Raw genomic sequence first — 12,389 nt, forward strand, 5'->3', positions numbered from 1 at the left:
TTCAAGAATCACTAGACTCCACATAGGAACAAGAAGAACAGGAACCTTGCTCAGTATCAGAAAAGGACATGCATAGACGGAAGGTTCTGAGATATGAAATACCTTCAAGAATTAATTAGATTTGCAGAACTGCTAGCATCTGAAAAATTAAACAGCTAGTCTAAAACAAGAAGGTATCTAAACTGTTTCTCCTGAAACAATGTAGAACTGACACTAGCCTTCTTTCATCTGGAAACAGAGAACAACTCATGCCAGTGACATCGCAAAATACAATTATTTGTCTCCATTGCTTTCAGAGAGGAAGTACAACGGAAAACCTAGACCTGATCAGAAGAATGAAAAACAAGCTAATAAAATGGTAGTCTGCATGGCACTCGTGGCAGTTATAGATCAAACAGATGGAACACTGTATTGAGAGACTGCAAAGCAACTTTACTCTCAATTTCCAATTAGAAAACAAAATAGGGCTTCAAAGAATCTAATCTTCTATTAAGTACATGGATATCTACTAATGAAAAACTATATTATTCCAAATTAATTATTCATTGGTTATATAAGACTTGAATCTGATGACTTCAGCAAGGATTCCTCAAATACAATTTTGTCCTAATTTTTAATTCTAATGTCACGTCATGACGTTTCACCAAAACAAATGTGGGTTTTTAAGTTTTAAAGGCATTTCTGAGAGGCATCATAAGAAAGCTCACCTAAAATAGTCTTAATACCCGTGTCTAACCCATCTTAATTGGGCTAATACACAGCCACAACATGCAGCCTTCTGAGGCATCATCCACTGTTAACTGGATATTGACATTAATGTTTAGGCTTCTAAATTCACACCAGTATTACTTTTGTGTGCCCAGAAGTGCCTGTAAAACAAATGTTTAAGCCACTGAAAGTTTGCAATGTAAATTTAAGACAGGACAAAACAAGTGAAACCAGTAAAAAGATTAAAGATGAGTTTGGAGTGAGAAATAGGGGAAAGGGGGCACAAAAGTTACATAATACCATGTTATGTTTGTATGTAGACAAGATGTAACACGTGCCTTTTGCTTATCAATATTAATACTCTTATTCCAAATTAAATAAAGCTTAAGTGAATTTTGAGGGAGAGCAGACTTGAGTGAAGGAAGGGAGGAGTATGTAAAAAGGGGAGAGGACAGAGTAGATGGAGAGGGAAAGAAACTGGAGGCTGGCAGATATGATGGGGCCGGGAAGATGAATGGTTCATACAAAGCCATTGCATTTTCTGATAGAAAACAGTTCTGGGATGTCTAGTGTTGGACCCAATACAGGATGCAGGAGAGGCAGAGGGAGATTTTTGGAGCTCTATCCCCAGAAAGCCCTGTGGAGAAGACAGCAGTTGTTGTTAGATGTTGCTGGGACTTTATGTCCGCATGCTGACTGTGGTAGGAAAAAGGGTGACCAGGCTATTGTTTTATTTATCTCACAAAAAATATGGGATTTGTTTTTTGGTGGGCACTCACTGGAGTTGAAATGGGAGGAGGAATGGTGAAGAGTGGAAGAAGGCAGAAAAGAAAGAGTAGGGAGGCAGAAAAGGGAAACTAAGAGAAAGAGAGGGAGATTGGGAAGCTGAGCAGGTGGCAATGGTAGCAGAGCAAAGGTGGACCAACAGCCACTGGCAAATAAGAGTGATGAGAGTGTCCATATTTCAGAACTGAGTAAAGATATCAAAAGGCTGTAAAGTCCTTCTGGGCTCTTGGGGTGGATCAAGGAAAGCTCACAGTTGCCTATAATATCATCAACTGTCATCAATATTGCTTTGGACAAAGACCTCCAAGGCGCTGTACTTTTACTAAAGTGAATAGAGAAAACTTCATAGCGATCTTAGGGAATGTCGACACTGCAGTGTGTACCTGTATGTTGGCATGCTCACATACGTGCAGACACATTAGGCAAGCCTGTCTTCAAACATTCATACTGCAGAGCCGAATACGCCCCATACTTTGTGTACCAGTGCTCACACTGGCAGTGCAATTAAGTATGTTTTGGGCTAGGATTCCTGGGAAAGTATCCTAGGTATCTTAGGCTATGTCTTCACTACCCGCCTGAATCGGCGGGTAGAAATCGATCTCTCGGGGATCGAATTATCACCTCTTGTTGGGACGCGACAATCGATCCCCGAATTGACGCTTGTACTCCACCAGCGCAGGTAGGAGTAAGCGCCGTCGACGGGGGAGCCGCAGAGGTCGATTTGCCGCTGTCCTCACAGCGGGGTAAGTTGGCTCGGATACGTCGAATTCAGCTACGCTATTCACGTAGCTGAATTTGCGTATCTTAAATTGACACCCTCCCCCCCGTAGTGAGGACGTAGCCTTAGGATCTCACCATAGTCATGTTGCTTTACAATGATGAGCCTGGTACAAAAATCTATATGGAACAGAACAACACTGGAGCTGCTCTAGGAAAATGTTTGTGATGTACTGGGGGAGAACCCCCCCAGCGCCACGCCGGGCCACCCAAAGCCCCCAGTGCTGCCAAAACCCCTCCCCCCGCAGCGCCTCGCTGGGGCCGCCCAACAACCCCCCCCCCGCCCCCGAGCGCTGCACCAGCAAAACCCCCGCCCCCTCCTGAGCGCCGCGCTGGCCAAACTCCCGCCCCCCTGCCCGCCAGAGCGCCGCACCAGCCAAACCCCCGGAGCGCCGCACCGGCCAACCCTCCCTCCCCCCCCAAGCCAGCCCGGCCAAGCCGAACCTGCGGAGCGCCGCACCGGACTACCCAACCCCCCGGTGCGCCACGCCGCCCAAACCCCCGGAGTGCCGGGCCACTCAAACCCCTGCCCCCACAGCGCCACGCCGCCCTGCCCAAACCCCCGAGCCGCCCAACCCCCCGCCACCGAGCGCTGCACCCCCGAAACACCCCCCGCGCTGCCCGGCCGAAACAAACAAAAACAAAAACAAAAAATCCAAAAAAACCCTTGAGCGCCGCCCCGCCGAACAAAAAACAAAAAAACACCACAACACCGCAAGCGCCCCCCGCCACCCCAACATTGGCTGCCCCTTTTAAGGTGCCGCCCCAAGCACGTGCTTGGTCAGCTAGTGCCTGGAGCCGGCCCTGCAAGACAACAGCACATCTATCTTCATTGTGAACTTTATCAGAAAGGCTTGACATTTTTAATGGAAGCTCAAATTCTTCAAATATCTGAAGGAAGAACATAGTTCCCTGGTTATGAAAAAAATACTGCGATATTAGGAATGTACATAATAAAGAGGGCATCAATCCAGTATTGTTTAGTATCTGTATAGAAACCTCCTGTGTACTGGGTGAATAGCAACATGAAAATATGCATCCTGTTGGTTCATGACTCTCAACCTATCTCCTAATTCTAATGACTGAATTATTGCTGCCAGCATCACCATCCTGCATTTTTGCTGTTTTACATATCTGTTCAGTGCCCAGGTCTAAAATTGGTCTCTGTCCTTTTTGGGAATTAGGAGGTATTTTGAATAGAATCCCTTTCCACTGTGTTGCACGGGAACTGATTCTATTGCTTCTAAACTCAGAAGTGAAGTCACTTGTTGTAGTAACTGATTGTGAGAGGGGATCCCTGAAGACGGATGGGGATGTGTAAGAGGGAGAGCCTTGAAATTGATAGCGAACCAAAAGCTATGGCTTCCAAAACCCATTTGTCCAATGTTATATACTCCCAAGCATACTGAAAGTGGAAGTGTTGGCATCCAAAAGGAGGGAGGGAGAACAGGATATTGCAACTGTAAAGATGGTTGAGAGACTCGACCAAGCCATCAGAACTGTTGCTTGGAGGACATAGATGGCTGGGAAAATGTAGTTGTAGCAGATGGGGGTTTCTTTTTTGAGTAAATTGGTCTCTTGGCCAGGGGTTCAGAGGGTCTATGACAGGTGTGCCATAGGTTGCCTACCCGTGCCAAATGCAGCACGCAAGCTGATTTTCAGTGGCACTCATGCACCCAGGTCCTGGCCACCAGTCCAAGGGGCTCTGCATTTTAATTTAATTTTTAAATGAAGCTTCTTAAACATTTTAAAAACCTTATTTACTTTACAAACAACAATAGTTTAGTTATATATTATAGACTTATAGAAAGAGACCTTCTAAAAACATTAAAATGTATTACTGGCACACAAAACCTTAAATCAGAGTGAATAAATGAAGACTCGGCACACCACTTCTGAAAGGCCACTGACCCCTAGTCTATGATATCCTGAATATAGGGCTGGGCATGCTCTTTTAGTAGGTCTCAGAGGGCACAATTTCCTTTTATTTACAGGAGTATAAATTCCAATGCATCTCAATCTGGCTCTCAAGTTCTTTAGAATGTGTAATGAGGCATCTGTTGATACAGCAAAGAGCTTGCAACCATCAATGGGGAGGTCTTTAAACGGCACTTTTAACCTTTCCTGGAAAGCCAGACAATAGTTCCAAGAGGCTCTTCTCATGACCACTGCAGTGGATATAGACCATGCTGCAGAATCTGCTGTATTTAAGGAGGCCTGGAATGATGATGTTGCTAGAAGCTGATCCTCTTGAATAGTGGCTTTAAATTGAGCACGATATTTTTCTGGCAAATGTTCAATAAAGGCTGTTGTAATTTAAGTAGTCATATTTGGCCATGAGCGCCTGATGCTTCACTATTCTGAAGTGTGGCTGAAGCATAGGGTTTGCTGCCAAAAAGATCGAGCCTCTTATGTTCCTTGCTGTATAGGATGGACTTAGAGCTATGTTGCATGCTTCTTTCACTGGTGGCCTCTACTACTGGGGAGTTTGGAGCTGGGTTAGTTTTTATCTGCTCTCTTGCAGGTAGGTGCTGCTGTAGTTGGAATATGCCAAACAAAAATTAGCAGGCTCCATAAGAGCTTCATTCATTGGAATGGCAATTCTCATCGATGATGAGGTGTGTAAGATATCTAGAAGCTTACAGTGGAACTCTTGAAAGGATTCTGAAGTGTGTCAGCAATTTGCTTCATCAGTTCCTGAAACTGTCTGAAATCATCTGCTATAGAAGGTGGTGGAAACATGACAGCTTCATCAGGTGAAGAGGAGGAAATATTCACAAAAGAGGTATCACCTCATCTGCCCTTGCATCTTGTTCAAAGGTCTCTTCCTCTGGCATGGCTAGTGGTAAAGGGGGTTGAGGAGAATGGGTCCTCCTGTTCCCTATGGTGGTGTGAAGACGCTGTTGGCGATAGAATGCCCACAGATCTCAGCAAGGCCACTAAGGGGGGGGGCCACAAAGCATGGATGCCTCCACCTATTGGTGTTCATGCCAAAGGGTGTCATTTGAGGTCTATCCTTCTGTAAAATATCAGTGTAAGAGGGAGAGATGTATTCCAGAATAGATGGGAACCCTGCACAGAGATCTGAGAATCTGAAGAATCCTCTTCCCCTTTCTCCTTCCCTCCACCCTGATTATGTGGAAGGACTGTTCAGTTTGAAAATTAGACAAAAGCGAGCATGGTTCCCTACGTGATACAGGTGTCAGTGACTGAGAGGGTCTTGAGGCTGACAAACCCTCCGCACTCATTAAATAGGGGAGAGACTGGCTTCAAAGAGACTATAAAGTCCTTAGGGCACCTGAACTCTTAAGGCATTGACAGTAACAGACTGAGAGCCTGTGGAGGATGGCTTCAATACCGATGTAGTTGGCACCAAGCACTTGCCCTGGAAGTGCATCAGTTCCAATTCCCTCAGTACCATCTGCTGTCTAGCTGTCACTGTACAGTAGACTTCCTTGATATCAGTACTGAGCATTCATTGTTCTGGAACAGGCTGATTACTCTTTTCACCAATGTCTCTGACACTCAAGGTCCAGGTACCCTAACTCAGTACTGATTCTGTCTTAGACTGAGTTTTCTTCTTTGCCTTTGAGGTACTGGCATCTCTCAGAACCTGCATGGAACTCCCCTAGGGATCTGAGGTCTCCATAGCCCTCTTGTGTGTCAGTGGCAGAGATCTTTTTGGAGATTTACTCCCTACCTCTTTCTGTTGAGAGGAAGATGCAAATGAGGACTTCAGTACCCTGGAAGTACTCAGTGCTGTAGTACCACCTACCCTCTTTAGCAGTCTCCAGTGACCAAGATCTTGATGTTGACAGGGCACTAGCAGTACTGGTAGGTCTCTGTACAGGGTATCCTCTGTCCCTGGATTTGAACCTGGACATAAGGCTTGCTCCATCATTAGAAGTTTAAACTTGGATCTCCCTATTTTTTAGGTTCTACCCTTGAAGGATGTGCAGATCTTGCTCTTACTAGGAACATGGGTATCACACAAAGAGCGGAGCCACTGGGAATGCCTGTCACTGATCAGAATAGCCTCACAGCAGGAGAGGCCCCTTTTGAATCCAGCATTCTCATGGAAAGAACAATAAAAGAGACAACTCAAGAAAGGGAAGTTCTAGCACTTCTAGTTAAATATATCAAAGAATAAAAGGATTTTTTTTTAAAGAGAAAAAAAAGGCAGGAAAAAGGAAACACTAAAAGGTAAGTAACTATAAACAATGCTAAATAGGTAACAGACATGTTGCAAACTCCATCTCAGGCCAAAAGCAGTTGAGAAGGAACTTAAGGTGGTTCACCCATGCAGCCCCATATAACATCCTTGTGCCCTGTACCAAGCCCAAGGCATGTGGAGCATGCACAGTCCAGGCACCACTATCAAAAATCTCTGATCAAAGATGCAGGCATACTGAGGTGGAGCAGGTGAGTACACAGACAAATGGGAGAGCACAAAGAAACTGAGCCAATACTAATCAACATGATAGGCAGGAATCTCAGTAAACCAGGTACCTTATAGTTGTCAATTTTTTTGTAGGTACCACAACAGATGTGAGTTTTAAAGATGGATTTGAAAAAGGACAATTAAGTGACTTTGCAAATGCTTACATGAAGCTCCTCCCATTTGCCAGGGGCAGAACAGGACAAAATGCAAAGGTACTCATTTGAAATTTTAACAAGTGGGTAACAAAGGCTTGCATTATTGGTAGAATGGAGGCAAAAGTCAACATCTTGACAACACACAAGAGAGGATAGGTGGGGGGAGGAATAGGGGGGAGTAGGACATCATGGGCCTGTAAAGTGAAGACAAGTAGTTCGTGTTTGATGAGATGAAGTGGAGCCCAGTAGAAGGATGCAAAGAGGAGTGAAATGGTCAAAGTAATAAGCCAAGAGTGATTTTTGAAGCAACATTTTGAATGAATATAGGGGGAGCAAGACTGCATTTGCCAACAGTTTTCTGTTTGAAAAGTGTTTATTTGATGAAGCAATCAAAGTGTTCCATGGAACGCAGCTGATTGCATCAATACTTTTGATGCAAACCAGGTAGGCTAGCTACCCAGTAGGTAGGTATATTGTTGGTCACTACCAATCCAGACTAGATTCAAACCAGCAATCCAGAAACAAAAAGTTACTTTCTGTTAGCATGGAGACTGGATCCCTCAGGGATCGATAACCACACTGTCTTCAGCCTCAGGACACAGAAAATCTGACTCCTTCATATATTGTATTTTATTACTCACTTAACTAAAATGGTGAGAATTTGACAAGCTTTGTTTCACCATCAGCTTTAACAAGCTTGAAGCATTACATGGCTGATGTGAGATTTCCACAACATATCACCAGAGTGATACAAAACAGAGTTAAAGATCTTAACATTCAGATTTGTTTGTAAATTAAAAAGGAAAATTAAACTAATATGCAGTTTGTACTCTTAATTTCTTTGAGTGCAGATTAACATGGGGAAAATAATCATTTATTGGTTAGGAAACCATTCTATTGAAGTTTTATGTTTGCTATAGAGAGGTTCTCTCACAGTTAGCTGAGGATCAACAGTGCTTCTATTACAAATGGCATCTTGCAGTGATTTGTAAGTGGGCCATAAAAATTGTTCTTAGCTAAAAGTTGGCATGCAGACATCATGAAAAAAAAAAAGATTATTTTCTTAGTTTTCTTTTTAATTCTTAAATGAATTGGAAATGAGAGCTAGCTAGCACTGGAAAAAGACAAGCATGTAGTTTTCAGCATGATCACGGGCAGAAGTAACTGAGAGTTACCACCATCCAGTAGTGGCTTATGTGCAGTGAGATTGTCTCAGTGCATTTCCCTGAGCACAAGTGTCCACTTCATGAAGTCAGTCATGAGTGATACCTTTCACTGGCAGCAGCAGCAACAGCAAAGAGTTAATTACTCATTCATCCATATAGACCAGGGGTCGGCAACGTTTGGCACGCTGCTCACCAGGGGAAGCACCCTGGCGGGCCGGGCCAATTTATTTACCTGCTGACGCGGCAGGTTCGGCCGATCGTGGGCCCCACTGGCCGCGGTTCACCGTCCCAGGCCAATGGGGGCGGCGGGAAGCCGTGGCCAGCACATCCCTCGCCCCGCGCCGCTTCCCGCCGCCCCCATTGGCCCGGGACAGCGAACCGTGGCCAGTGGGGCCCCGCGATCGGCTGAACCTGCCATGTAAGCAAGTAAATAAATTGGCCCGGCCCGCCAGGGTGCTTCCCCTGGTGAGCCGCGTGCCAAAGGTTGCCGACCCCTGACATAGACAAACCTTCCATATCCTGGCTGAAATATACTGGCACCTTAAAAAGTGACAGAGTCCTGTGGCACCTTATAGACTAACAGAAGTATTGGAGCATAAGCTTTCGTGGGTTAATACCCACTTTGTCAGAAGCGTGCGTATTCGTATTCACCCACAAAAGCTTATGCTCCAATACTTCTGTTAGTCTATAAGGTGCCACAGGATTCTCTCTCTTTTTAGAGATCCAGATTAACACGGCTACCCCTCTGATACTGGCACCTTAGAAATTCACATAACGTTTATTTTCATTTGCAGATACATGTTATGTTGTTCATTCAGCCAGCTGCTTCCATCCATGATTAGGTAGTAAGTTTTGAAATTCATAAAAAAGCTCAGATAGAACAGAGATAGCAGGTGGCATATAAAGCACAGCATGAACATTCATGTTTCATGTGCACTTCTGAACAAAGCAAAATTAGTCAATGTTACTTCAGTTCTGCCAGTCTTCAGAATTTCTCAGATTTTTCAGCCCTTGAGACAACAGTACTAAAAGATGTGTCTTTTTCTAAAGAGCCAGTTTAAGTTCTGGGAAGCGTCAGCTGATTTGTCCCTTTCTGTACCAAAAATATTGTGGTATGACCATACTTTAAGAGTGCGATCCTATTATTTGTCATTGGTGGGACACTTATGTTAAGATATGTCTAAAAATGAACCTCGGAATACTTCATACTACTTTATCATTATTTTATTGTCGTTAGGGTTTATCAAGCTTTGAACACTAGATTTTTTTTTTTGTTTTAAACTTCATACTCCCATATTTTAAAAACACAAAAGAAAATTACATACTTCTTTCCTGCTTGCTCTTGTCTTTGTTGTTCTTGAATGCCATCAGCAGCCTGATGAAAGTCAAATACTAAGGAAATAAAAGAAAAACCCTTAAAATGCAAATTTGGACAAGACTATATGTGCAACAATTTGAAACCGAAATTAATGATATACACATGATTTTTTTCCTCAATTTCTTTGAGTGCAGATTAACATGGGAAAATAATCATATATTGGTTAGGTACCATAAGCCATTCTATTGAAGCGTTTTATGTTTGTTATCAGAGAGGTTTTCTCACAGCTAGCTGAGGATCGACGGTGCTTTTTTCCCCCCCTATATGGAGAACAAAATGATGAACTCCAAATAAGAGGCATGCTGTAAAGTTTGGCGCCTTCTTCCTTTTTGTAAGTTACATGTTCTATTTTGAATGGTCTTCAGTATAAAAAAAGCCTCTGAAGCTTGTCCACACAGTCAGATTCAAGCGCACTGGCATGGCCACATTAGTAGCTCTTGCAACTCCACGGAGAGCAGTGCATTGTGGTAGCTATCCCAGCACGCAAGTAGCTGCAATGTGCTTTGCAAATAGGGGGTGGGGTGGAGTGTGTATGGGGGGGGGGGGGGGGGGAGAAGAGAGTGGGTTTTTGGGAGGCTGAGAACATGCCACGTGCTGTCTTGCAAGTTCAGACAGCAGCAGACCCCCCACACACGCCCCTCTCTCTCTCTCACACACTCACAACAAGCAATATTCTACAGTAATGGCTTGCTTTGTACCAGAGCAGATAAGCATACCAGCTGTCAGAAACGGAGCTTTGAAAGGGCATATCCACATTCCTACAGCCGATTCCAAAACAATGACAAGAGTGGCCACTTGATTTAAGGGGATTATGGGACATTTCCGGAGACCTATCAGAGCGCAGTAATGCAACACCTCATTCACACTGATGCTGGGACATTTCAGCTGAGGCGCAGCAAGCATTATGCTTCTCGTGGAGGTGGATTACCAGGAGAGCTAAAGATGCAGAGTCCAGGCACTCTAAGTATCTTGCCAGTGTGGATGGGTCGTGAGTTAGTGTGCCTGGGGCTGCTTTAATGCACTCTAACTTGCAAGTGTAGCCAAGTCCTTGGTCAAATTCCCAGGGTACAGAGACCTATGGAAGTCTCTACATACATTCACTAAAACACTATTGTATAGATTTAGCCTCTAGACAGGTGAAGATCATCCACATGCTGTAGAAAGAACAAATGGTCAGAGAAGTCAGTAATTAAAAGGCCTCCAGCATAAAAAGCATTTTTGGATGGCTGGGAGGGCCACTCACTTTAAATCTGATTTTATTATGGGGACACTAAATCTGATTTTACTACAAGGTCTGTGTCCAAAGTGTTATAACCTGAAGTCATTGTTTAATTGGTAAAAGCAGCAAGAGTCCTGTGGCACCTTATAGACTAACAGACGTATAGGAGCATGAGCTTTTGTGGGTGAATACCCACTTCTTCGGCTACCACTTCTTGGTATTCTCCAAAAGCCCATGTGATCCCTGAGAGAAGCAAAAATATAAGGCAAAGCTTCCTACGAAGAGGAGAGCACAAATTCTATATTGAAATGGGAAACGAAGCCTTCAAGCATTCAAGTAACTTTTGAACTGCTTTCTGAGAAAACATGACATGCATTTGGAATCAGCTTAATGAGTCATCAAACTAAAATGTTTTAGTCTAGAATGGTTCCACATTTTTAAAAATGAAAAAAGGTAAATATTAAAGAAGCTATAGTGCCTAACACAATCAAGCCCTGATCCCTGACTGGAACCTTTGGCTACTACAATAACGATACTAATATAGATAAAATAAAATTGTCAGCTATTCAGTGCCTTTGAAAAGTCTGAGGAAATTCTTATGGAAATAAATATAGTATGCCATCTTACCAATATGAGCTCGGTCAGAAATTATTAATCGCTTCTCCCAGCCTTCTAGTCCTTAAAAAACAAGTGAAAAAAGTTTAAATTATGTTTTGTATATCATTTTTCTTTTCATGATGGAATAAGCAAAACTTCTAAAGACTAATTATAGATTTGAAAATGGAAGTCATTTAAAAAGACATACCAAACTGAGTCACCATCTTATTTCAGAAAAAGCAAACAATTTTCAATTGTTAAGGTCTGACTTGAACCTATAAACCCAGGAAATGCAGACAGCTTATCAGAAGTTGAAACTTCTAGGCATTCTGCATACACTAGGGAAATTTTTCAAGTTTCTCACTATTGCCAAAACAGCTGAGCTTGTTTTATTACCAATGTTAGAGTTTTTTTTTCTTTCTGGGTTTCTTTCGAGACCATTGTCTTTAAAAATGGCTACAGAAGTTGGATAAATACATTTTCTATCAGGTATCTGGCATTCCTATAACTGGCCACAAGTCCATTATTTGGCATTTACTTTAAAAAGTGTATTTTTAAGCCACTAAATTATAAATGATTGCATGGCATCGCCATGCATTCTAGTATATTTATCAAACTGTAGCATATGTATTAATACTGTAATAGTTATATGTATACTGATTACAGTAAGTGACTGCACATGAACAGCATCTTATTTTCAATCTATTAAGTCTATGGTTTAAAACTGACAAAGGTAATTATGGGTAATTTACATTTTAGAATGCATCTTTCTAGGAGGCGCTAAGGAGACTCCTGATGGGAGCTGCAGGGACTAACAGAGCTCTGGGAGTCCCTGCAGGATTGCTGCCAGAAGTGAGCAAAGAGAGGAGCTCCAGTTGGATGCAGCCATCTTGTTTCTCATGGCCTCTAGGCTAGGGATAGCACTGCTGACTAGATCCCTGAAAGCACCAACGCCCCCTTTTAAAGTAATACCTTAAAAGGTTGTTCTCACCTTTTCCTTTTTTTACGTTTTTCTCTGCTTCTTCAAACAGTCCTGGCAAGTGAATCACCACTCCATTTCCTAAAGGAAATCAGGAATACAGAGTTTAATGTATGATGCCAGACAGGAAAAATTAGTTTCTTACAAATCCATGATTCATTTTTCTGCATAAAGAGTATTTTA

The 12,389-nt window shown here is 43.0% G+C and overlaps 1 protein-coding gene across 1 annotated transcript in view; it reads right to left on the bottom strand.

The window, feature by feature from the left end:
• Positions 1-12,389, bottom strand: part of ADSS2 (adenylosuccinate synthase 2) — a 60,898-nt gene that overhangs the window by 20,891 nt on the left and 27,618 nt on the right. Inside the window, exons 3-5 of the mRNA XM_065589161.1 lie at positions 12,219-12,287; positions 11,258-11,308; positions 9,359-9,425 (exon numbers count right to left, since the gene is read on the bottom strand). Of these exons, the coding sequence (XP_065445233.1) occupies positions 9,359-9,425; positions 11,258-11,308; positions 12,219-12,287 (187 nt within the window). The remainder of the gene's footprint in view (positions 1-9,358; positions 9,426-11,257; positions 11,309-12,218; positions 12,288-12,389) is intronic.

The sequence above is a fragment of the Chrysemys picta genome, chromosome 3 (assembly GCF_011386835.1).
Source record: "Chrysemys picta bellii isolate R12L10 chromosome 3, ASM1138683v2, whole genome shotgun sequence".
In the NCBI taxonomy this organism is placed as follows: domain Eukaryota; kingdom Metazoa; phylum Chordata; order Testudines; family Emydidae; genus Chrysemys; species Chrysemys picta.